Source organism: Lepisosteus platostomus, chromosome 6 (assembly GCF_059453375.1).
Source record: "Lepisosteus platostomus isolate fLepPlt1 chromosome 6, fLepPlt1.hap1, whole genome shotgun sequence".
Classification (NCBI taxonomy): domain Eukaryota; kingdom Metazoa; phylum Chordata; class Actinopteri; order Semionotiformes; family Lepisosteidae; genus Lepisosteus; species Lepisosteus platostomus.
In genome coordinates, this window is record NC_142616.1 from 33,511,039 (window position 1) to 33,538,527 (window position 27,489).

The following is a 27,489-nucleotide window of genomic DNA, read 5'->3' on the forward strand; positions in this document are numbered from 1 at the left end:
ATTCGACTTTTGTGTTTACATAACCACATTATATACTGTATGTACAGTAGGAGGGATTTAGAAAATAATAATGGTAACTTTAAAATTACTTTAAACATAAGAATAATTATAAATCCATAATGCTTTATTTCTTGTATATAGTATAAGGCAATCATTGGTACTTTATTATCAACATACTAGCAATTATCATACCAGGGATAGTAAATGTACAAAGGTTTACCATATAATTGCCCTTTGACAGTAATAATACCTGTTATACACTTCATTAGTATCAGAAGGTAAGGCATATTTAGACATTTATACCTAACAAACTAGCAATAAGCTGTTTTTCAGTAACCAAGAACTAAAATATGCCTTATAATGTACACCTAATAATCTATTAACTAGTATGTTAAAAATTTTGTACATTTAATGTATGGCAGTACTGAATGATAATGTGAGTAAATAAGCAACGCAGTATGATAATTATACCAATGATTTTTTAATAAAGTCTACAAGCTCCATTAAACTCACTAGAGTTCACAAAGCAGGTAATTTAATTGCAAGTGTTGAAATTTATTCCAACCTCCTTCCTAAATTTCTGTACAAGTTTACCCTGGTCTAGGTTTACTTTATCAAAGCCCCATGTGGCACGTATCTAGCAACCAGACAGATACTGGCTGGTGACACTATAGCCAAGCTTAATTTTTCATCTGCAACGATCACCTCACTAACCTCAGTGATCCCGTAGACTGACTAGAGTAAATCACATGTCCAGTGAGACAAGATATCTCTCTGATATTATCAAGTGAGACAGATAATCTTTGTAATGTGCTTCAGGGCTCTACAGGTTATAAACATTTGATTGGCTACTCTGGATAAAACCATTTTTTGTGAATATTTATATACCAACTCAAAGTTTATTTATTTCATGTATATTTTCCAGACTTTAAGAGAATCTATATTACTCCAAGTGTTATAGTGGAAGTCAGGTTGCACAAAATAAGAGAGAATGTTTACATAACTATGTAGAAAATTATTTTTTTAAATAGAAGCTGATATCGTTGTAGTAGTTTCTACCTGTGCCAAATGTCTGTGGAGCAAATAAATGAAGCTATTCATTTCATCTTGAAGAATGGTGTATTTTTCCTCACCTACAGGATTCTGAAATATTTGCTGAATCTCACTGTAACACTTTACAAACTGCATAATTTCTTTCCTAAATGCCTCTGAAAACTGATCTAGAAACCATTATAGAAGGTGCTTTAATCATCCATTTTGTCATCCTTAGACAGCAGCACTGTATTCTTATATCGAGTCAAATACAATAACCTAATTTTAACACAAACCTGTCATGACTGAATTTAAAAACGTGGATGTTACTGTCACTGAAATATTAAGGATATTCATGAAAAATGAATGAATAAATAAATGTTCCCCTTGTCTAAATCTTTAAACTGTATGCAATCTGACACTGCATGTTTTTCCAAAGAAAATCATTTTTAGTTTTGCTTTTAATTATTTTAACTTCATGCACAACAGATTTTGTCCACCAATCCTATGCTCTACTATGAAAGACTGTAGGTAACATTTAGAAGATCACATAATCCAAAAATGAGTATAGGAATTTACTGGGATTGCGGGAATTACAGTCATATGTCCCTTAGAATTTCTCTGTAGGAAGATGTTACTTTTAAATTTGGGCAGCCCTTTCCTTTTTTTCCAGGTCATCTATAATTTTTAATTGCTGCGTGATTGGAATAAGTGCCAGGTAAATGCATGGAATAGGAGCCTTCTGATTGGCCAGGGGGCCGCGGCAGGGGGCGCTGGGCGGGTGGTATGGTTGAACTGGAACGGTTCGTACTTGTACATGTCAAATTGTAGTATACCTGAGAAAATGAGAAAGAACAGCACCAAGGTTATTCACTGTGTACATTCATTAGACTCCAGACACAAAAACTGAACTGTTTTTAATTTTTAAATTGCTGTTTAGAAATTGATCATTTTTTAGATACAATCTAAATGTATATATTAATTGGACATAGCATAATATGTATTATATGTATATGAAAAAGCCTAAGTATTGTCCTTAAAGTCATCATAGTCAGAGTTGGAGGCTTTATAGCAAGGTGTTTTTTAGAACTTCCAACAAAGTACTCAAAATCCCCAACCACCACTGGTGCCTTGGCCACCCTTTATATATCAAACACGATCTGATTACAATCTGAATTATGTGTATGTTCATCAAAAACCTTTCACAGATTATCTAATCAATTATAAAATTATCACCTTGTGTGTTTATTTACAATACATAAGGGCCCTTTGGCGGCCTCTAGTGGCAGATCACCTGCACTTGCAGTCTTTCCTTTGACCAGCCCGCCACACCCTCCTTTAACGATCTTTTTCAGAGCTTTTTAACGTCAAAGTCTGAAAAGACAGTCTACAATTTTACATCAATAAATAAAATGCTTTAGGTGTATTCAAAGTCTCAGTAGTATTTGTTTGAATTATTCTTCTAGGTAATCTGATAAATTTCCAAAGATTGGCACTTCTCCAGAGCCTGAATTTTGCAGTTTTATGACCTACCTACAATGATTTGATCGAACTGATCCTCCTTACCAAGCTACAGCATATAAATCATTTGAAGTCTTCCTTTATATCTATATACGTATCTTTAAACTATATATATTGACCATTAGCCTTGTTTTACCTCGTCCTGGTTTTTACCAAACTGTAAGGTTTCATAACGGTTGTCCTCTCTGGTAGACTCCTAATAGAAATAATTCAGAGGAGTAATGGTGAATATTAAAATAACGAATACATTTGTTTTATTTAACAAATAATTTCCAATGAAATAACAGGTTTATTGTTTTTAGCAACATACTGTACAGTATTTACATTTATATATCAATATATACAACCTTTTTGTCACACTAAAACTTTCTTATTTATTAATAATGCTTCTACATGTCTCATTGATTAAACAGCTTTATGCATGAGTGAAAAATAACAATGGACAAAATATTTCTCAAATTACTTTTGGAAATAGAATATTGGGCTGTGTTTTTTTAACACTTGAATTATATCGCTTGTATTATTCTCTAGCTTATAAGGACTTGTTTGAAAAAAGCAATAAATTCAGAAAATCTGGTTATCTCATTTAAAGCCCTTTTCAAGAGCTTGCCAGTAAGACTAAACACTTAGAAAAGCCTGGTATCAACCACAGGTAACACAGCACCATACTATTTACGTTAACACGGAAACACCTTGAGTTCCTTTTGAAAATGTGAACAAAAGACACTTTATAGATAATAATCCTAATCATACTTACAATGCTAACACATTTCCTCTTTAGAAAGGAAATAAGATAAATCATGTATGTTTGTGGGCCAGCACAGTGGTCTAGTGGTTAGCATTGCCGCCTCGCACTGCTGGGACCATGTGTTCAATTTCAGACCTGGGGTGCTATCTGTGTGGAGTTTGTATGTTCTCCCCAGATTTGTGTGGGTTTCCTCTGAGTGATGCCTCCCACTCTTCATAAATATACTGGTAGGTTAATTGGCTTTTCGTAAAAACTGTCCCACATGGGAGTGTGTTTGTGTCTGTGTGTGCCCTGTGATGGATTGGCATTTCGCCCAGGATGTACCCTGCTTTGCATCCGTTGCTTGCTGGGATAGACTCCAGTTCTGCCATGACCCGGAATTAGAAGAAGTGGTTAGAAACTGGATGGATGGGTGTAAGTATGCATGTGTAGGAATGATGAAAGGCAGTACTGTAGATTATTTTGTAGTATTTAGTACAGGAAAGCCAGACTCATGAGACAAATGAAATCAACAGACTGTGGCTGAGTATATAAGCAGAAAGACACAGAAAGATACATGATCTTCAAATGACTTCTGGCTTACCACACATGTCTGCTGAGGTACCTACATGAAATGGAAAACAAACACAGATCAAAACAAAATGTTTAAGCACATCATTATAAAAAGTACTTATTCTGAAGTAACCAAAATCACTGTAGTTGAAGGTTAGACAAAACAAACGTCATATCAAGCCATTTGTTATTTTGGAATGATAAGGTCCTTCATAAATAAAATTAAGAATTTAAATTGAATTCACTAGTGGCATAAGCAAATGGTCTGTGTATGCATGCTTACACTTATACAAACAGTAAAGGTATAAACTCACTACTTGATTAAAATATGATTCCAAATGCAATTGTGTAATAGATATCTTATGGAATCCTAGTGTAGTTTAAGCATTATTTTTCATAGAAGCAATATTTAACTAAGTTAAATATCAGTACAGCTGTATGTAATTTATACATTTTGAACAGAAATTCTTCATTTCAAGCTTTATTATGCCCTAGGTGAAATATGTTTTGTGGAAACATATACAGGAGTTCAGTACTCTAAATCTATTTTGGTTCTACTTTGGGGATTATTAGTGTGATTGATCTATTCAAAATATTTTAAGGTTCACTATTTGCGTAAAATATATTCCCTAATATATATTAATGTTAAAAAAATGGATAAAATATATATCTCATGAAACAAAACACAAGTCACAAGTAACATAAGTAATACTTTTATGTTAACTTCATTCAATTTATATAAAGTACTTTCAGTTGACTAAAATAGACTGTTCCTCAAAGAAAAGCTTGCACTTTGATCTGCTTGTTACCGGAATGTATATACCATAGTGATAAAGCACTGAGTTCCAGGACCAGCAGAGTAATATATGACCACTGGAAATTAAATTAGACCACTTATTCTTTGTGAAATCTTGCCTAAGCTCCAGACCTACACCTTCATTGTACTTCCTGTTACTTTATCACTGACTGGAAAAAAGATTTTGTTATAAGATAACATCTAACCTTCTTAACACACTCTCCTTCTCGTGATAAAAAGAGTGCTTTGTGCTGACTTTATTCGTTTTCTACAGTATGTATTCTGTTTTGTGTTCTTTTGCTTTTATCACAACATATTCTTAAACAATTAAAAGGAAACTACACAAACTGATATTGAGAAAGATAAAGACAGACTTTTTAAAAGGTATATTATTTTGACTAGATTTATTTATGATTTTTTTTACGTTTCTAACTATGATATGTGGATACATGTAGCAAAACTTTATTTCGTTTTGTCCCGTGATTAAATAAATTCCAGCAAGCCTTACAAGATTTTTGATAGCTTTTGGTTTTGGTTTTGCATGCACAATTTTGTAATTGTTTTAAATTACCAGACTTAGAAAAAATGTGTGAAGTGTACATTTACCTGTGCATTTCTTTTTTTCTTTAAGACCAGTAATGCAATCAAAGCCACCAGGAGGCAGAGAGCCACAAAGCTTGGGAATCCAGCAGCCAGACCAATTGCCAAATTACAGTTTTCCTTGAAAAGAAGCATGTTAGTCTTTTTTCTATGCTGTAAAGCCACACATTTATTTATATTACTTATATAATAAAAATTTGGCTCCCAGTTCTGTTATTTCATATATTTAAGTTAGGAGTTGAGCAGCATGCTTGGAAGTCCATCGATCTATTGGGTGTCTTGGAATATTTTTGGTTGCTTGTCTCTGGACTGATTCCAGAGAAGCAATATCCGTTGATCCATTTTCTAACATTCCAATATTCCAATTCAGGGTTGTTGGGGGAGCTGGAGTATATCACAACAAGCAGAGGGCGAAAAGCTGGGCAGACCCCAGGACAAGACGCTGGTCCATCATAAGTCTCACGAGGACACATACACAGAAACACACCGACACACGCAACCACACACCAGGGCCAATATTTTCCAGATGCAAATTGATCAACAAATCTGTTTTTGGACAGTGGGAGAAAACCAGAGCACCACTTCAATGCAGGAGACCATACAGACTCCATGCAGACCGCACCCCATGTCTGGAATTGAACGCAGGGCCTCAGCCACGCAATGCTAACCACTGCATCACTCACCAGCACTATCGTTTTTTAGCATGTACTGACCAACATTGTATGAAATATTACAAAAGAGATAACATACAAGTACATTGTACACATTTTTGCCTTCAATTCTTCACTTTTTATGACGAATCCTACAGTATGTTTCTGTTTACTTTTTATTTGCTTAATTTTATTCTTTTATTGCTTCCCCACATTGTCTGATTTATGGCACATCATGTTGCAGTGTAGGCAACTACGAATTTGTGAAGTGATCAGCAGATTTCTACATCTTAAAAGTGATACTGTACATTTCCTCATATTGAACATTGTTTGGTTCCCGGGTGCTACTGCATCAACATGAGCTTGTTCAATTTCAGGAAGTACCACATACTTTTATACCACTTTGGCCCCTACTGGCATTCATACAAGATATAGATGTTTGTTTTACATTAAAAACCAAAATCCTTAATAACACTTAGGATCAATGCCAGTGAAGGAACGAACAACAGAATAACACGTACTATAAATACTTGCAATGGCCTGCAGTATATGGTCATTAAAAATTGGAAAATTCAGTTTTCAGTGATTTTCACAAATAATAAAACACGCTGCTCCTGCCTTACGGCATGTTGTATGCTGTAAGAGTCTCACCTTTTCTGGTGGAAGTAGGACTATGGTTGGTGTAGGTGAAGTTGAAGGCTAAGGATACAATTAAACATTGTTATTCAAAGGCTCAGGGCTGCTTTTAGAATGATTAATTAAAAAAGAAAGTCATGTCTGTCATTTCAGTTTCAGTGATTTCTCTACCACTGTGAGAAAATGTAAATCCCCAGTGATGACCATTTCATCCTTTACACATCTAATCTTGACTTCGTTGTATAGGACTCATATAAATACTATCTGAACGTGGTTGTTGGTTTTCATCGACTGTGCTACAGTTTTGAGGGTACATCCATGTATATAATATTATAAATGACATAGTCTTATTACATTATATAAGATCCCATAACATTAACTTTGTATTGCTAAACTGTGTATTTAAAACATTAGTAGGGCTTATCCAGTAGTGAATAAAACACTTATCCAGATTCCAATAGTCTTTGTTTTATGAAGGATGCAAAATGAGTTTCCCAATAGATGGCACCAGAGTCATATTTGTACGTATTTGCATTTCTAAAGCTGACATCTCTAGAATTTGTTCATAATTGTTCAGTTTAAGACTGTCTTATTGTTTTCATTAAAAAAAAAACATACAAATGTATTTTGTAGTACTGAATACATTGTGTATTATATTAGAATATCTTTTATCTATTTTTCTGTTAGGTTTTGCAATTAATAATAGTAAACAGGTTTCTCCTGCCAAATTTGAAAACATAATAGAGAAGTAGCACTTCACATGACCATGGGCTGATTGTACTGTTACTGTGTCAGCATATACAGGTTTAAAGCTTACAAGTGTGCAGTATGTTAACCTCCCTCACCTTCATTACCTTAACCTCCATTTAGTGTAGGCCTTTTATTGCAAAGGCTGCTGCCTGGCTGACATGGCAGGAGACCTTAGTGAATTGGAAGCACCTGTCGCTAGTGGTAACAGATGTACAGTAATTGGGTTCAAACAGGAAGAGCTGAAATTTTGAAAACAACATGATCTGGGCTAAAGTGTTTAAATCAGAATGTGGGCTACAAAAAGAAAAAAAACATTCTGGACTAGAGCAACTCCATTGTTTTGAAATCTCACTGTGTGCTTTTGGATTTCCTTTTTTGATTCAAGGAACAGACATCTCTTTAAGAGGAACAGTACTGAATCTCACCAGTTCTGATGTTACATTAGGTGAAGAGGTGGTGTTCCCTGTCTAAAAAAGGACAAAAGAAAATCCTGCAGTCAGACATAATCTGAATAAACAAATGTACATATTTAATATAATTTTATAACAGCACCAGAATGACAACTTATTGCCCTCTTTTCATGTAATCAAATTATTTAATTTTCAGTCTAGACAGGAAAGACATTAACTCATCAAAATAGAAATTGCCTACTGAAGGAAAACATATCGAAATCCCTCAGATTGGAAAGATCCTACAGCATTACCTTGCATGGCTCAAGAACAAGTCCCACTTCCAAATCTTTGTAGCTTCTGTGTTTTATAGAATTGATTATTTTCTTGAAACTGCAATACTGTTTAATAGCTCTGATATTTGGGTTTATCTAGAAATATTTTTATTTTAACAAACTTGAAGTTCAAAATGGGAGTGGGTATTTTCCTTTGTTTCAACAAGTTTGTAATCAAACTTAGTAAAAACATACAAATAGTTGTAAATAATGTAAAAGGGGGGTGTTCATAGAAGCTAATTAATTACCCTAGATTGAGGATAAGTACATGCCGAAAGTTAAATAATAAAATGTCCCTGCTAGTCATGGAATATAGAGTAAAGGCACATAGCTTCTTTTATGTCCATGATTTTGGTGGCAATAGCATAAGGGACAAATATTTCTTTGCCTAAACTAACACACAAGTCACAAAATCAGTATTTACGAAGCACTATTAATGTAATATATGTTCCAAAGCTCAAAACACCACATCAAACCCTTACACACTGGGACGTCCATGCCTACATTTAGAGATATAAACATGTTCATTTTTTAAAAATAGACCACTGTTCATTAAGGAAATAATACTCCAAAAATAAAAATGCACTATAGATTGATACTAAAATAATTCTCTGGCCCCTCTACAAAAATGCATTTAAATACTAGCAAGAGAGACAATCTTTGCCTTGTATATTCTTGTAAATATAAAGAAAGGGAAATAAGTGTGAAAAATACAGTTTCTGCACCTCAATTTAATGAATCCCTTCAGCACCCAATACCTGAATGTATTTGATTCATCAAGGAAGGATCCAAGTGGGGGGAACTCCTGTCCTTGCTATCCCATCTGTCTCCTGCCCTGACACCTAAGTCAACATTTTGAGTATACCATTTGTCACATGACCTGGCTGGACAGTTTCGGAAAGTCCCTGCCTCGAAAGCTGTCAAACATCTGGTGGTCCCTGTTTGATCAATTAGCTTATTGTATCAGAAAAAACCTGAGCTGTGCAAAAACCAATATTTTCATTCCCCTTTATGTCGGAATTCTGATTAAACTGATGCCCAGACAGCTGAGAAACAATAAAGTAATCAATACAGACATTCAAGATGTACTCAACACATGCTGTAGCAACATACACTGAGAAATATTAACAATTCAACCATTGAGCGGAAAGCAATAGATTTTCTTGTGCTTTTAATTCCTCTCAGTATATTGAGCAATATAGTACCCTGTAAAACACTGCATTGTGCTCAATTGTAAGCTTTTTCCAGCAAGGGGTACTGTATAGCTTAAGTATAGTTTCCAGTTGCTTGCTTTTAAAATACTGATATGCCAGGGAATGGTTTGGCGACACCTCAAATTGCTCAATCCAATGCAAAATTTAGTTATATGAATTATAATCCGGTCAATTGTGTTTTTACTAAAATAACAGAGGCAGCAGTTTTCAGTTGTTTATTCTTTAAACTCTCCTATTTCAGAACTGGATCATGTGCAATAGGAAACATTGCTTTTCTGAAATCTGAGCTATTGCGCTGATTGACCATGTAAACAGCCTTATTGCAGCCAATAAGGAAACTACCCTGGGATTTACTGGAATAACCACGCATGCACACCTTTATTTACAGTGGTATATATTAAATATCTACACTATCATATTTCATTCTTTTTGTGAGAAATCAGTGAATTGGAAACAGGAAAGACGTAGCAATAACAAAGCATATTAAACATTGAATATAAATTTAAAAAGACAACAAATATGCAGTACTTACCAATAAAAACACAACAGTATCTTGTGTGGTCTGTGAAAAGGAAAAATATTTTTTAAGAGATGCTGTTTGCCATCTAGACCTAAAAAATCTGACATTTTAATTCTGTAACCGAATAACATTATTATTCAGTGATTCAATCTTCCATAGTCCTATTCCATTTTTACATAGAACTGCAATTTACTAATTATTTGAGTGTGAAAATATTAATGATTGGCTAACAATAAAGTTCTCATCACATCATCAGCTTTCTATCATTAACTTATGTGTGAGCATTTTACAGAAAAATATTTATTAGCTGTTCCGTTTTTGAGTAGAGCTTATCTTCTTTTAGTAACATCACCACCATCTGGGTGTATGTACTTGAGACTAAAACATTTTGCTATATTTAATGTAGTTGACCCAGACCAAATTCATGTGTTTCATATTTCTTGATGAAAAACAGATTTTAAAGGTAAGCTGCCTTCAGCTTTACGTAATATAGAAACACACATTTGCTCTCTTTTAAACCTTCAGTTGTTAGTTAGACCCCCCAAAAAACTACTGAAGTTTTATCCTCAAGAGTGTGGGCAGGTCACATGGAGGTGAATGTGTTGACCCCTTAAACTGCTTATACTAGAATTAGACTTGGAATTAAAGGCTTTTAATCCATACTTTTTGTTATTAATTAACTGCCGAAAGTTGGATTATGTTTTATCATACCTGTGGATTGCATGTCTGTTAATACAGAAATAACTTATTTCCTGTAAATTGATGCATATACAACAACAGTTCAATAAGACCGACCATCTTAATGTTTTACTGAGAACCCACTCCTGCAGTTATACTGTAGATCATGTACTGGATGTTTGCAAATTATACCTTAAATGTAATTTAAGGCTTTTTTTTCTAGCTAAGCAAGTCATTTGTTTCATTACTGGGGTAAAACCTTTCCTTGTAAACATGGATAAAACACGACTTCATAATAACCAGATTATGACAATTTTGAACGTTGACCTGTAAGTTCTGCAATTTTTTATCTTATCTTGGGGATTTTATAGGCACTGTATGAAAAACATTCTTCACTTTCATTATTCATCCTTTATTGTATTACAGAATTTGTCATATGCTTGTTGAAAAAAGCCTTTCTAGAGCCTTAATTTATCAGACTTGTTTTTTTTTCAATCTCAATTAAGGTGGCCTAGAAAACAGTAGGTTACTGTATATTACCCAGCACATGCAAATATAAATCAGAAATAGAACACAGAAAATAGATAAGCAAGCAAACAAATGCAACCTGATGTGGCAGAATTTTTCAAATTTTGAACATATTATTTTGCTTTTTAAAACCACATAATTGCCTACTTTTAACCAGTCATTATCGATTGTTCTGTACCAGTATGCATGGTACCAGTTGCAGGGGGTTCTACTGCAAGTCCCAGTCCCACAGCAGAGGTACGAGTGACTGGAATGGAGATGTAGGAGATGAAACTAACAGCTCATCGGTCCCTGTCACAGTATATGCTACCGGAAATGTTACTGTGTGGTATATCTAAGACACCCAAACCCAGAGGTGGCTGACCAGTTGAGTGCTACCAGTTGGGAAACAAACTGCAAGTGACCTATTCCACACTATAGAAATTATTCTGGATGAGAATTTCTTATTGATTCAGACACTTTGCTTGAGACCCAGATTTATTTTTTGTGTAATTAATATGGCTCATTTCCTGATCCATGATAATGCAATTAAAATATCTCGTAATTAAAATTATATTTCGCAATCAAGGAAATGGCACTGAACAAATTTCAAAGTTTCAATGCAATTTACAAATGTAATTCCAAATACTTCAAGAATTATTGCCACAGCTCCTTCAGTACACATACAAAAAAGTCTAGAATTTATGTTTCACAGGCACTTGAACAGTCATGTTCTTTTAAATTTCATGTTCTTGAACTGACATTTTCTCACTTAAAAAAAAACATTACTCCACACAGAGTAGCTATACAAACACATACAGTAAGCACCTATTCAATCTGTAGTCATGTTTTACATTCTTTTTCAGTTCTGTTTGTGTGAACACTTACTGTTTAATCAAATACCAAAAAACATATCAATTTAATGGACCTTACCATTTTAAAGTTGTAGAAGCTTAACGGGATAAACAAGAGATTTGATCTGCCACACATCTGGTGTCACTGGTACTGCCTGCTACGAAAGTTTAAAAGAAGAGGAAGCAAAACTGCTGTCTAGTGATCAAAGTCTGACCCCTCGGCTACATAGCAGTTATCATGGACTGAAAAGAGAATAATCTCTTTAAAGAAATGGGGAGTTAACATTGTGTCAACTAACTCTGGGAGAGGCAGAGGTGCTCTGGGTTAGTCTTCATGAACCAGGTGTGTTGTGGGCTTTTACAGTAAAAAAGTTTTAAACAAAATAGTAAAAATTAAATTATTGGATATTGTTTTTTGTATTTCAAGTAGGGAGCTGCATCAGCATGCGTAGGCTGCGAAGGAACAAGTAATAGGTTTATTCCATGCTGAAAAGAGAAGAAAGGAAACAACGTTTCGGCCGTGGAGCCTTCTTCGGGTGTGAGGGTTGTGTTTTGTATTGTGCATTAAGATAGTAATTAACCGTATTGGAGTAATAAGGAATTGATTTACTGATTTACTGAGACACTATTATTTAATCATTACTTTTGTGTTGGGTTTTAAGCAAGGTGAATGTTGTCTGCTTACTGAGATTAACAAACAAAACATCAGATTGCTAGGGCTCGACACAGAAGATTTCGGTTTCTTTTAACTTTGAATAAAAAATAACACAAGGACAATCTTTCAGGTATTTTAAAATCCTGTTTTAATACCAAGTGTGTACCTTTCAGGCACTTAGGATCATTAAATATAATCCCAGTCAATACATAATAAACCAAAAACAGACATCTACACACATACATTAAATCAACGCAGACATTTAGTGCTATATATAGTTTTATATGTAACAATGAAAAAAACTATATTAATGCTAACTTATGTAGCATATTTTATCTAGAACACATTGCAAGGCATTGCAATGACAAAAAGGATATAATAGCCAATTCTCTTAGTTTACAATACAATATCTACTCAGTCCATAATGAGTGGTACTGTATAAGATAAGAATGAGGTCTGAGTTTTTGCAGTCACTACACAATAATACACAAAACAAACAACCTGAAACTTGGTTATAAGCATAAAAAGATTAACAAATAAAATTAATAAAAGCCCTGGTGGTGAATATCATAAACTGTAATTCTGATGTTCTCATCAATATTTTTTAAAACTATTGTCCTTGTTCTAAATTTTAACAATTGATACACCTGTGATTTTTCATGCATATATACTGTATGATTTTTTTTAAAAGGAACAAAAAGGTATATACTGACATGCATGTACGATTCTATGATTTTTTATCTTCATTGTTTGGGAATTGTCACTTTGTGATCTGTGATCCATAGTTTGGATTTAAAAAAAACACTTTTGTTCCGGGACTGCACATTAGTATTAATGAACATTTTATGGGCCCTAGTTGTAGTCTGTGTTTTCACATTCCCATGAATAAACAGTGGTTGATATACAGTACAATAAACAACATACAACAGCAGCACCTTTTATGAAATGAATTACCCAATGGAAAGCAGGTTCAAGTAAGACTCAGTGGAGGACTGATCCGAGAATAATAGCAAAGGTTCACAGCAAATGTTGTCAAGGACCTTATTGTTTTAAAATCATAAAAGCTGGTGACATCTTTGTTTTTTTCCAGTTTGAATGTCATGTGTATGGAGAATGCCAGCAACAGCTTACGTTCATGCGTATGAGCAACCTTTACTATTCACCCTCTTCTCAAAATAACTCTTTATTGGAATTCCTCAGTATTGCATACAGGTCATAGACATACAGTTCAGTATGTGTCATTCATTTAAAAAATGTAAATGTATTTACTTTTGAGGATATAAGATAATATAATAACTTCTGTTGTGTGAATCTGAATTAAGGCAGACTATTATGATGGGAATACAGTACATTTCCTTGACATATTTTTAGATTTACAAGTGGTTAAACATACAGGGAATCTTTTATAGCTATAAAGATATTTGAAGTTAATTTAAAAATACAGATGAGCCTATGAATTTGTGCAGATTTTAGGACTATTTTGAAGACCAGGTTAGCTCATGACACAATGTTTAATGGAACATTGAGCTGACTTATTTTCTGAATAAAAAAGTACAATGACTAACCGTAGATCTGGTTTTAAGTTCTCAAGAAGGCTCCAATTAAGTATGGGAAAGAATGTACATCTTCATGGTTTATTTTCTTTACTCATGAGATTTTATGTTTGAGCACTTTAAGCACAACAATGAAATATGGGAAGGTTCTTGAAAATAACTGAAAAGTGGTTCAAGGACAACCCTAAAACAATTACAAATTCAAGATGTGAATTTGCATAGTAAAAAAGTACCTAGAGAAAAAAAAATCAAATCGTTGAAATTCAAATCAGAAATACTAAAAAATCATTCCAGTGTGCAGGGGTTACAAATATATTTGCAGACTCAATGGAGAATAATAAAAAAATAGTTCAAAATGATGTTCTCATTCTTGTCATGTGTTCTAACTGCATTAAATTGTTTTTTATGTTACTGTATTTATACAAATGGCATGGTACCAGCTGTTCATACAGTATTTAGTATTGTACTTTTTTGTACATATCTTAATTTTTGGAAATAAACCGCTCAGAAACTAGTAGAGCAATCTCTGTGCTATTGATTATATAAATCTATATCCTGTGTCTTTGATACTAATTGCATCCTTATTAAACAGCATATCATATCTGACAATGTTTCAGATTTTGGACTATGGCAAATGACTAATTATAGCTCGAGTACCTGTTGTTGAGGACATGAATTGTACATTTATCACACCAAGCTAAACTGATCCTTCAATAAGTTTTCTTACACCTATGAAGTAAACACCCTGAGAGTGAATTGGTGACAGAAACGCTGGTCTTCTCATGTTGGCTGTATCTTAATTTTAGATTAAAAATAAGTGGCTCCATGAGTAAAAGTGCTGTTTGGGCTTCTTGTCTGATGCTAGTTAAGTAACTAGGGGCCTGTGACTGGATTCCCTGAATGGCAGAGCACTACTGGCTGAGCACTGCCAGGGGTAGGGTGTGATTGTTTCGGCCAGGATTCTCTCAGCTCTCAATGGGCCTAGAGGACTCCTGGTAGAGTTGTTGGCATGCAGTGCTGTTGGTGAGGGAGTGACTCTTCTCCAATTGGTGCTGATCTTTGGGCAGAGCCCATGATGTGTTAAAGTACGAGTGACTGAAAGCTGGGTGGGTCAGTGGAATCTGCCTCGTCTTCCTCGAACTGCCTCATGTTTGTGGTCCCTGGGTTCACAACTGTATTTTTTGTGGTGTGTTTACCTAAGATGGCACCAAATTCAAATCAATAAGTATTTGGCAATTTATCACATACCTGTATTGTAATTACTGCAAGTCTAAGGAATGTGATAGAGAACCCCGCACCTTGAAACGTTTGAGCCGAGGCTTAAACCACATTTATTCTTCACCGCTAAAAAGACTGAGCGGACAATTATTTCAGTGCTAAATATGAATTTAAAGAATGTGCTTAAAGAGCTTTCAACAAATGTTTGGAGTAGTGAAATAGCCTAGGATGCTGTGTACGCATTAACACAAACCTTACAGTAAATCAATTTTTCTAAAGAAACAAAAAACAGGGATTAAGTAAGTTTTAAACCTGTCTGTATCTTGTATTTCGGAGACATCTTGCTCTATCCTTTCAGGATTCCATGTACATCAGAGGAACACCGCAGCATCAGTGGCTAGAGCTGTGGGCCACAGCCTGGCTGCTGCACCATGAGAACTACTGAAAACAGCCTGGAGGGTCATGGGAGCTGGGAATGCAGTTTTACCTGAGCATGAGGCTAGCTGGAATATTGGAGCAGGCCACACTTTTCTGTATTATCTATATTACTGTTTAGTTATGGTGGTATTAGAGAGAAGGTCTTTCAGCATGAAAATCCTTCTGATCAACAGTCTTTGTCACAGATGTTTCACACAAACATATGACTACTTAATCACAGTATGAAAAAGTCCTACAAAACACTATCAGTTCTTAATCCTACTGAGAACACTGCTGCTGCTTTGCAGAAGTGCAGTCCTTTTCCAAACCAAGTCGAAACAGGAGCAAATAAAAAAGCTCTTATCATTCCTTATTAAAACTCCTTGACTTCATCAGAATGGTACGTGAAGTACGAAAAACATACTTCTGGTCTTCTGTCCTGAGGTTACACCCACCTAATCCCCAAAACTGCCTCTGAAAATCAGTAACAGGGCTGACTTTGTCATTCCCTACAGAAATACACTTTCAAATAGATGCCTTAATTCAGGATAAACTACCTTCTAAATGCAGGGCAAAGGAATTAATCTAGTCTAGTTTCTAATTTCTGAAATCCTTCCATCTCTGACCAAAATAAATTACTGTTTTTGAACAACACCTCAATTTTAAACAATCACAGATAATCAAACCATTAGATATGTCACATGTACCAAAGAATGCAATTCTTAATTGTCATAGTGTAAAAAGACAGAAATCTAGTAAACCAAAGGGTGCCTTTCAGGCAGCTGTACTGGACTATAAGAAATACAGTAACTGTTGAAATGTGGGCAGTCATGAATGCTGCCTAAATACTGAAAATGGAATTTTAAAACTCCAAAATTCACACAGGATGATATATGCAGTTTCTTTCATTTTCTTCTTTAGCATACCTTATAACCTTATATATTACCATATTTTTTTTTTCTCTATGGCTTGGTAAACAACTATTTTTTGGTCCTGATCAGCAGGTAATTGGCATGCTTGAAAACCTATATACTGTATATATGCATATACATATATATATATAGATGTTTTTAGGGTATCTTATACACTATTTCAATATAATTATCTTACAGAAAAATACCCTTAAGTGAGACTCCTGAATTTGACTTGATTTTTACTGTAAAATAATCTTTTTGATGTTTTTACAGTAACCTAGTATATCTGTTATTGTAAAGGTTGAAGAAGTCCTAGGGCATGCTTTTCACATGTGCAGTGCATCCTGAAATTTGGTGCTGGTGTATCGAGCATGGAATCCTTTTTTGTTAATGGTGTCATCCGAATGAAAGCGAATCATTATGGAATCTCCTGCTGAGTAGATTTCTTCTGGAGGCTGGAAAAGAAAAAAGACAGGACGTTACATCTTCTCTTTCATTTACACCAACTTCAAGGGAATCTTTCAAAGGTTAGTGTAAAAATATACTTCCCAGAACTTTGGGAGATGCATATAAAATAAGTTTACCTGGAATAGTTCTATTAATTATTCCCACATTCAAGGCATTCACAAAATACACATAATACCAAAGCACTTTTCTCTCTCATTTCTCTCTTTTTCTAGCTGTGAGCCAAAAACAGAGTTTTTAAATAGTCATTCTCCTACTCATTCAAGTTCCTAGTCATTCTTGAGGAACCAGCAAAATAATATAAAAGACATTTTGGTTTTATTTCACATGGACTATTAAATCAGTATTCGCAAAGTACAAGGTTATACAACATTGTTACTTAATGTTGCAGTGAGTTTGAATTTTATTAAAAAATTATTAAATTCAAACAAGCAGTGACTTGGAACAACTAAGTAACAACTCCATGTACTCAAAGAACAAGAAATGACTCATTTCAGAATAAACACAACTGTTATTTTGGAGCATATATGTTTAAAAAAATTCTGTTATGGGTAAATCATATTCTATTCCCAGAAATATCACAATGTTATGCAGCACATAACATGCAAGGAAGAGATCAGAAACTTTCTCAGGCCTACGCAGCAACACCCTGCCAGATGTGTTGAGGCACGAAAAGAGATTTTAAAGTCCCAGAAGCACATTCAATTACACATCTGGTTGAACAGTGTCACAAAAATAAAAGGTTTTTTCTGCAGTTAGGATTTCATGCAGCTTGTCAGAGATGAGATCTAATCTGGAACTCTGATCTCCCAGTCATGAGCATTGCAGACAAAATGACATTGCCAAGCCAGTAGGTAATACCTAGTGCATTTCTACCCTCAGCTTGCAGAGAAAATGAAACAATGCAGTTTATATGTATGCCTCTCATACATAAATACTAGTAAAACTAGTTTGGAAACTTAAGCAGTAAAACAAGTACTCCTTGGATCCTGGACATGAATATACTGTAGTGAACGTTTACATCATCAAAGGAGGTTTTTTTAACCCTAGGTCTAAGGGCGCATCTGTACTTTGTGAACGTGAATGATTAATTCTTGCTCTGAGGAGCTGGGGCTCTGAAGGTTCTGTCATAGTCCTACATTTCTGGACTGTTGGGGGATCTACTCAGTTTACGGTCATGGTCTGTTTTGCCGAGTTTGCTGGGAGTGGAGGCACTATCACATGGCTTACACAGCCCACAATTCTTTTAGCTCACAGTGCATCTTCAGAACTTGGTCTTGGTGAAATCAGACCTCCTGTTACTTCTCAAATCAAATCCTAGTTTATTGACTAATTAGGTCTGGCAGAAGTGAGAGAAACAATCACAAATTAAATAGATTTATGACTGAGAAGGGAGAGTGTGCCCCCTCATGGAAATCAGTAAAATTACCGAAAAGCGTAAGCATTCAACATGGTAAGCTCTAAAAGAGACAGAAGGCTTGTTGGTGCAGCAAATTAGCTGATAATGCAACACAGATTGCACCTCTCACTCAGAGCAGTTCATACGTAGTTTCATATGTACAAACAATCCCAAAGTGACCTAAAAGGTAAAAAGTGCACAAGGACAGTTTTAAAGCACACTTAGACACTTCTTGCAGAAATATTGATTTCTAAGGTTTCTACGATTTTAGATACACACAACATTGACATTGTGACATGTAAAACGAGGAATGTAAACTAAAGAATTTGGAATAAAGACTTACACCTGAGCCACAGAATCTGCCGAGCCTTGGTGCTGTACTGTCATAACCATCGTAGATCTCCATATAATCATAGCCACAGTCTGACTCTTCCTCAATCTCAAATGTCTGGAAGATCAGCTCTACTCCATACCCATCTTCAGCCATGATCACCCAATCACAGTCAGCTTGGCTTGGATAATTGTTGTCCCCAAACTGGGCATGAGAGTAGAGATCATTTGTTCGGATCTCTGCTTTCAAGCGGCCTCCACATTCTAGAAACATAAATACAATACACTAGCGAAATCAGTTTTAAATTCTCCAACAGATGTGGATAGCATATTATACAGTATGTTCACCATTATATTTCTAACTGAACGAGCTCAGAAAAAAGGAGCCGAACTGCAAAGAAAGTGCTTATTCTGACAAGGACAGTGAACTTTACAAGAACAATTTTAGATGCCCTTGTTTCCATAGTGCATAAGTGCATAACTTTACACTGAGGATCAACATACAGTGGGGCGGTGTATAAGGCACATACAAATCCAGATTCTACATATGCCAACATTTAAAATAATGTTCACCCGTTGAGCAAGACTACCCCATACCTGTGCTGTGCTTTGCATTAAATCCTTTCCTTTGAACAGAGGCATCAGAGTAAAAGCGCAGGAACATCTTGTTAGAGGTGGAAATGACTGGCTCTGGCTTTTTGCTGCCACAGAAGCGGCCAAGTATTGGCGACTTGCTGTTGGGGCCATCATACAGCTCGAGGTGGTCGTAGGCACATTCCTGATGCTGTTCTATTTCAAATTCATTGAACACCTGGTCCAAACAAGCAAAGAAAAAGGAATACAGTGAAGGGATCAGCACTTCCACCAAGATTTCCATTTCTTCCTAGAAACATTTTGTAAGAGAGAAAAGGCCCAGTAAATAAAGAAGACATGTCTGGTAAATCATCAGTACAGAGACACTGGTAAAACTCAAGAAATAACCAGTGTGATGTTTTGACATTTTTATACAGGTCTAGGAATTAAGGAGAGAGGTATGTTTCCTGTGGTTGTCTTAAACCTGTCTTAAACTTCCTGGCTTCATGAAAAAAAACAATATTTACATTAATATTCTTAGGATTGAGGGGGGCTTCAAAAAGTTGTCAAGTCCAAGTGTACAGCCAGCACGTGGAACAAGACACAGGAGACAGTTTTAATTAAATAGTACATGTATAGTACAAATTGAATTGTAAATTAGCGCCCAACTTCATGTTCAACTCCATCCCTATAGGGTACACATGAAATGCACACTAGAAAATGCCCCATTTCTGTAGAATGAAACAGGGTAATAATACTGTATGTTCATATATGTGACTTTCTGGATATACAAGGAAGATCCTTACAATCTTAACACGGTGACCAGCTGTAGAGGAAATCTCCCACTTGCACTCTTTGCGGCTAGGGTACTTTTCAGGCCAGTTGGGGCTGCGGATCACTCCTTCCACACTGGTTATCTTGTACTCACAGCCCGCTGTTTAAAAGACACAAAAGACATTGAATTTACTTGCCTAGCTCTAGGTGTCGTTTCCCCACTAAGCCCAAGCAGAACAAACATCAATACAAGATATGATTTTAAGTTTGGATCTGGATATTTTGAAGCCAAAAACAGCCGTGACCCAAGGTGACCCACAGTTAAGCCTCCAAGGCCTCCAGACTCATTTTGCAGGAGAAAACCATGGTACGAATTAAAGCACTGGTTTGCCCTGTCAGATTAAGAATTGAATGGGAATAGCTGAAGGAATGAGGGCAGTTAATAAAGAACAACAAGGAACAGAACTTCAAATTATTTCTTTCTTCTCACTGGCAGGACTGAGATATAATGTAGCACCTGTGGTTCCCACGATATTTAGTTTCAGACACTCGGCAAATGTGCCCCTGACTAGTTCTGCAGCAAATAAAAGTTCACCAGTGAATGGGATTAGTTACCTTCTTTGCAGTCGTGACCATTTTCATGTAGAACAAACCCATCTCGACACTGACACTGGTAGCTCCCAAATGTGTTGGTACAGTTCTGCTGACAGCCACCATTGTCCTTGGAGCATTCGTCCTTATCTGCAGAGCAGGAGAATCATTAATAACAATTCTGGCATGACCCTTTTACCTGCGCTTTCCACCTGCTTACATAGTACAAACACTGTTTCATTTCACATTGTTCATATCCATCCGAAAGTGACCTGGATATCTCACTGCACTGAGGAGGAAATAATTCTGAGACATAGGGTTATGTACGGTGGGCAAGGAAAAGCACAATGTCACAATGTCTGTAATCAACAGGCTATGTTCAAATTCGATGCTATTTTTACTGTGCAATTAAAATTAATACTAACATTTGTATGCTGAATGAAAATGAAATCCATACTGTAAATGGGACCAATGGCACACTGAACAAAGTAATGAAGGGCACTTTGAATGTATAGTTCAGTCACAGCTGAGGATGGGAACAAGGAATCTGTACTACAGAGTTCCCTGTCATTTAAAAACAAGAAGGTCACAACAGGCTAAATAATGTACATCCTTGATGGATTCAAGTAGACATTAATTGGGATGCAGAAAAGCAGGTTTTTCAGGACAGATTAAGTATAACCTTAAGAGATGCTTGCATAAAAACAGTCCACAGAATGATAACAGAGTGTCAGCGTATAGCAAGATCTGTATTCACCACAGCAAGGCCTAGAGGTTTGTAATAAAACAAAATGCAAAAACTACACTATTGATACAAGCCCAAAAAGCAGCTCATTCCTTTAAATAGAAGCACTGCACCCGTTCCCAGCTTCTGAGCTCGCCTGAGCTTCTCCGGTTCTACAGAACTGTTCATAAAGTGTGTTTCATAATAAAGCAAAACCCTTGGGCTCCCGCCTCCTTTCCCCAAGCAGCACAGCAGCCACTGCCAGCCACACCCAGAGTGCAGCCACTGACATCTACTCTCGCCCACCTGATTCACTTTGGTTTTGTGATGTGGATTCTTCTCCTGTCACAGCTCACATTGAAAGGAAGCCCTCCGTAGAAGCCCTCCTTTGCACAGCCCAACATTTGTGAGGTCAAATGCAGTATGTCCACATGGTACTGCTTCATTTCAGGATGCAGTGCTTACAGTTACAAACAACCTTGATTTTTCATTTCAAACGTTCCTTTATTCAATAACGTCAACTGTCATATAGATGACTGCTGTGATCCCAAAGAGTGGGAACATGTGGATATGACATTATGGAACACAATCAGTCCCTCAAATCTGTGAAGGGTATATGGGGTTCTATTTACCATGTTTATGCAGGGGTTCCTAAAAGATTAATGATTCCACATTTATCTTTACAAATCATGATGTGTGAAAAGCTTATTCTAATTGATATGCATGATAATGACATGTGTTACAAGCAGTTTCTGGCAACTCTCTTTAGAAAGAGCAGCAATCCTGCAGGTCTTACAGTTTTTCAGTCGGCAACCAAATAATATCCTAGAAACAAAAGACATGACTTCCTTCAAAATATTATTCAATTGCATAATTAAGGTCAAAGGTACAATAAATATTTACTTCTGAAGTTGTAGTAAACTCAAAGAGACGAGGGTAGCTAAAATAGACTTTTAATAAAACCACATAGAAAGCACTTTTTAACTGCTGCTACATTATACAAAAGGACAGGTAAACGACTTTTCTTCTAAGAGCAATCATAAGTTTAGATATTACTTAAAGTAAACGTATCCAATTTGCAATAATAAAAAACATATTTAGGCGATGCTACTACCTTTGAAAAATGATGTGAAGGAAATTATTTTAAATATGCTTAATCATAACAAATACCATTTTGTTTAATCTCAAATCAACCATTCATTCATTTATTTTTTACGAAGGTTCATGAAGGTTAAAACCATCTCTGACAAAGATAGTTTAATAAAAGTCTCACTTATTTTAAAAATGAAAATCCTGGAAGCCAAGATACTCAAAAAAACATGCAAGAGGACAGAATGATGTGCTAAATGCTCTGGTTTGAGGAACTGGTCCAAGAGGAAGGGTGTTAATGGAGTGCCTGGTGATACCATCTCAGTCAAAGTGCTCACATTCAATGTCACAGATCTGCAGTCTGGGTTTTATGCAGGACATTTTATTGGGTGGGAGTTAAAACAGGGAAGAGCAAACAACATCAGTCACAGACACATAGAATTCCTCTCATTTTTACTGCTCTGGAAAAGTAATCTGGCTGAAAAATGTTAGAGGGATAACCTCAAGAAACCTGTCCATCATCACGATCTGTAAATCTCACATACACACTTTCAAAAGATTGTAGCTTGAAACACCTGCACAATCTGAGATGTTACTAAATCTCTTGGAGGAAAGTGGCCAACATACTGAAATAATCACACCTCATCAGTTTAATATTGCACTGGAGTCCCTGGAAACAATCACAGAATTTGTCCATTCTAATTAGTCCTCTTGGATAAATCAGCACAGAAAGGCAGAAGTTGTAGGGAAAATGCCAAAGTTATTCAATCCACATTTACATACCAGAGAAAAAATGGGCCTTGAACCCTTTCTTGGAGACAGTATTATCTGACTTGAACTCCACTCTCATGTTGTTATACTGAGATGTAATGACTTCAGGCTTTTCCAAACCACAGTATTTTCCATGCAGCCTGGAATCGGAGGAAAGTCCACTGCGCACTTCTACGTAATCATATTTACAAACCTAGAAAACAAGAAATGAAAGATGGTCAGACATGCTTTTCTTATAGAGACACAATAGAGTTTACATCAGAATGTTAATGTGTTGATGTTTTTTGGGGCCATTCCCAATGAAAACCATGGCAGTTGTGGGCATCTTGTGAACAATTCTTTGTTTTAAATATGTAGGGTGCGACTGTAGGTAAGGGAAAGGTAAAATACCAATCACATTTGGCAAGAACATCGGAGGAGAAGCCATAAAAAAATACTCACGTCATTGCCCTCTAGTTCAAAAACCTCAAACTGTAGAGAGATCCTGTACTGGGAAGGAGCCACCACTTGCCACACACAGTTCTTATTGGTGGGGTATTCCTTCGGCCAGCCAGGACTGGTGATGGTGCCATTCAACTTGGTAAGAAAGCCACCACATGCAGCTGCAAACACAAGAACAATTTCACCTACGGAACTGTAGTCATTTGTCACTATATTTGTACTTGAATTTAGTAAAAAGGCCAACTGTTCCTCTACAATACCACAAAACATGAAAATAATCTTGGTGTTTTTTGACAAGATTTTTTTATTTGAGTTTTTTCTCTCCGTGAGATAGATGCATTTGTCACTAATACAAAGCATGTAAAAATATATAAAGTCTTCCACTACAAAACCACAGGAAACTGTGATAACTTATTTATGCATAGGTACATACAGATGTTGAACACTTCTGGGAAGAATAAACTACATGGAGCATATTGTAGAAGTAGCTTTGTAAATATAACCTTCATGGACTTCAAATGTTGATTGTGTTTGATTGTGTTGATTGTGTTATGACATTTAAATAAAATGGTATGCAATGCAAATCCTAATATCATTTTAACATAAATATATCACTTAAAGCCTTGAAATAAACACATTGATTAGAAAGAATTCTAAAAATAATGTTCTGTACTACATTTCACAGTGGGCCACCTGTGTATATTTATTTTTACTGCACAATGTAATTTTAGGGGAGGTTTGGCTAAGCTATCTTTTCCATCTAGGAAGTTGGAAACTAGCACTAAATCTAGTTGAACAAGATCATTCACTGTCCTTCTTGAGTTCAGAGTATTTTATACAAAAATCAAGCCATGTTAAGAAATGCAGAATTGAAGAGACTCACAAACCCCTCAGTTTTTCTTATGTTAGGAATTAAAACATAAATCACCATAATTTCCTCGCCGACACATGGAGGATAAACTTAATTTGGTAAAAGTGGCTGAACTCATATTACTAATAATATAATTAGAATATATTATATATAATTATAATTATAATGTAATATTATTACTAATAATATCATTAGAAATCCTACTCTGTTGGGCCCCTGAGCAAGGCCCTTAACCCCAACTGTTCCAGGGGTGCCGTATAAATTACTGACCCTGTGCTCTGACCCCAAGCTTCTCTCTCCCCATCTGTGTGCCTGTGTGTCTCATGGAGAGCAAGCTGGGGTATGCGGAAAGACAAATTACTCATGCAAGAAATTGTATATGGCTAATAAAGTGATCTTATCTTATCTTTGTTTCCTCCATTATACTGCTGGGGTATGCTTGCATACTTGCAAGCATGCTTTTATTTAGCAAACAATCCACAGACATAAATAATAAACAAAACAATAAAAAGAAAAAGAGCATCATACCCTCACAACTCCTCTTGTCTGGTGCCAATTCGTACCCGGGGTCACAAGCACACTTGTAGCTACCGAGTGTGTTCACACAGCGCTGCTCACAGCCCCCGTTATCAGGCCTGGAGCATTCGTCAACCTCTGCAACACAGAAACCATCACCTGACTCGCACCTGGTGAAGAGTTCATTCTACGCTTGCACAAGATACTGCTTTGTAACACGGAAAAGTATTCACAGTCCTGACAACTTCAACAGCTGTGAACTGTGGCAGATCACAGGGCTCTTAAAAGTGAGAATATTTATACAAAAACATTAAGATAGTACCTTTGAAAAAGTTGGCAGCAAATCCTGCTTTGTTGATGGAGCTGTCTGAAACAAACTTTATCCACAGCCTGTTAGACGTGGATTTTATATCGTCTGGTTTTTCATGGCCACAGTAGTGCCCAATCAAAGGACTGTCTTCAGAAGCTCCATCGCGGACTTCCAGGTAGTCGTAAGCACAACTGTCATGCCTTTCAATCTAAAAAATAAGATGAACAACACAATGCTCTCAGGACACAGGTAAAGTAACAAGCAAAGTGTTCAATTATTTCCAATTAACATACACAACAAAAACAAATGTATACATAAAATTTAATACATTTTCAGTCATAACATTTTCTGTAATCATTGCTACAGAACACAGTTTGTAGGAAGAATTCACATTTTCTATCTAGAATCAGAAGACCGGGATTCTACTTCACTTTTTTCCAAAGCCCACTTTTCCCAATATCTGCAAGGTCAAAGCAAGTTGTGGTAAAAATCTAAAAATATCCTGCAATTGTATGCTCTTAATTTGAAAAACAAATTAAAATAATTTGAGTGAACATACTTTACATTTTTGTGAACATACATTTTTAATTTTTAATGAAGTACAGATTAGCCTGGAATACAAGTAAGACACTGCTCACAAATAATTCTTCTACTGTGTTATGGAACAGAGAGCAATACAAAAGCAAGAAAGACTTCTTACTCTACTGTATATTTAGTATTACTTCATATCTACAGTACACTACAAGCATTCATAGAAAGTGAGATATCATATCAATGTGTTAGTGTTTTACAGAAAAGATTTAACAAGTACTACAATAGATATTTGCAAAATTTCAGAAAATTTCAGTCAACAAGAAAAAAATAATATAAAGAATACACAGAAAACTATACATTCCACTTAACAAAAAACAATACTGTCTAAAAATAAGGATATGAAATCTTGTAAGTCCTTAAAGATAATCTTACAAGTCTGGCAGCATGATGGATGTATGCAGGTCCATGAAGAGCAATACCTCAAAGGCTTGAAAGGCAAGCCCCACGTGATAGCCCTCGGTCACTGTGACTTTCCAGACGCACTCTTTTGAGGGGCGGTAGTCGTCTGGGTAGTTCGGCGACTGAATTTGTCCCGCATCCTTGTTAATTTCCCCTCCGCAGATAGCTGAGAAAAAAAAACGCAAGTCGCAAAATGGCTCTGATAGGTATTTGCTTACCAGAAGCTCGCCTGAATAAGCCACCTTAAAGAGTACCTATAAATAAGATGACATGAATCTCTGTACAAACACAGCTTTCACGGGAAGTTACTTCTCATGACTTTGTAACATATTCATGCTTTAAACATGCACGAGCTAAAATGGTAAGATATACAGTAATGAAAATAATGAGCCAATAATACGAGCTGAATGATTTCATTTCTCCATGCAATAAAAAGATCGGAAATGTGTGTTGTGAATTGATAATGAGGTGCGTAGGGTCTTTATTATTAAGCACAATTAGCTTTAAATTTCTATTTTAAGGTAATGAGTATGAGTGTATCACAGTGAATTAAAAAAATAATTTAAAAAAGGAACATTATTAACATTAATACCAAAAAAAGAACTAATCAGATATAAAATGGTCAATTATGAAGTATCACATTAGGATAAAAAAACAAAAAGAAAGCAACAAAGAAATGTTAGCAGATACAAGTAAACTATACTTGGAGCCAGACCGTTAAATTAGGCCAATACTCCATAAAGAATCAGATGTTGTTGGATTACTGGAGTGAAATGTATTGGATCAAGAACCTAATGCTCATTCCTATAATTTATTAAGTTATTACACCTTGAAATATACCATTATTAATTAGAATCTTTAAGTATATGAAATCTGGTGTGGCATTGTGTTTTTTTAGATTGCTCCATCACAAAGTTTGACACACTGTGAAAATGAACTAGCGTATTTTATGATGTGGCAGGATGTCAAAACAGACAACAGTGATTCTGCACAAAAACCATTCTACAACTCCCCAACTGTCTCTAAAACAATTCTGATAACTTCCACTCCCTCCAAGAACACCTCTTCTTTCCCTCATCTATTCCTACTACCCCCAACACAGG

At 35.7% G+C, this 27,489-nt stretch overlaps 2 protein-coding genes across 3 annotated transcripts in view; both read right to left on the bottom strand.

Annotated features, from left to right (window-relative positions):
* Positions 1-459: 459 nt before the first annotated feature.
* On the bottom strand, positions 460-11,997 carry LOC148661586 (uncharacterized). 2 transcript variants are annotated; one of them, XM_088635509.1, is made up of 8 exons: positions 11,862-11,997; positions 9,756-9,785; positions 7,711-7,752; positions 6,551-6,598; positions 5,256-5,369; positions 3,885-3,905; positions 2,690-2,749; positions 460-1,868 (listed from the first exon to the last, which is right to left on the bottom strand). In XM_088635509.1, the coding sequence occupies exons 1-8, from the start codon at positions 11,916-11,918 to the stop codon at positions 1,707-1,709; spliced, it is 534 nt and encodes a 177-aa protein (XP_088491635.1). In that variant the 5' UTR covers positions 11,919-11,997; the 3' UTR covers positions 460-1,706. The 2 variants fall into 2 exon arrangements, with proteins under 2 accessions (XP_088491635.1, XP_088491633.1); XM_088635507.1 differs by having other exon boundaries at positions 3,858-3,905.
* Positions 11,998-15,162: 3,165 nt separating this feature from the next.
* The window catches only part of LOC148661587 (tolloid-like protein 2), an 80,040-nt gene continuing 67,713 nt past the window's right edge, over positions 15,163-27,489 (bottom strand). Inside the window, exons 12-21 of the mRNA XM_088635510.1 lie at positions 26,407-26,552; positions 25,406-25,601; positions 25,096-25,221; positions 23,697-23,857; positions 23,268-23,448; positions 20,696-20,821; positions 20,113-20,240; positions 19,331-19,544; positions 18,747-18,997; positions 15,163-16,994 (exon numbers count right to left, since the gene is read on the bottom strand). Of these exons, the coding sequence (XP_088491636.1) occupies positions 16,866-16,994; positions 18,747-18,997; positions 19,331-19,544; positions 20,113-20,240; positions 20,696-20,821; positions 23,268-23,448; positions 23,697-23,857; positions 25,096-25,221; positions 25,406-25,601; positions 26,407-26,552 (1,658 nt within the window). The 3' untranslated portion in view covers positions 15,163-16,865. The remainder of the gene's footprint in view (positions 16,995-18,746; positions 18,998-19,330; positions 19,545-20,112; positions 20,241-20,695; positions 20,822-23,267; positions 23,449-23,696; positions 23,858-25,095; positions 25,222-25,405; positions 25,602-26,406; positions 26,553-27,489) is intronic.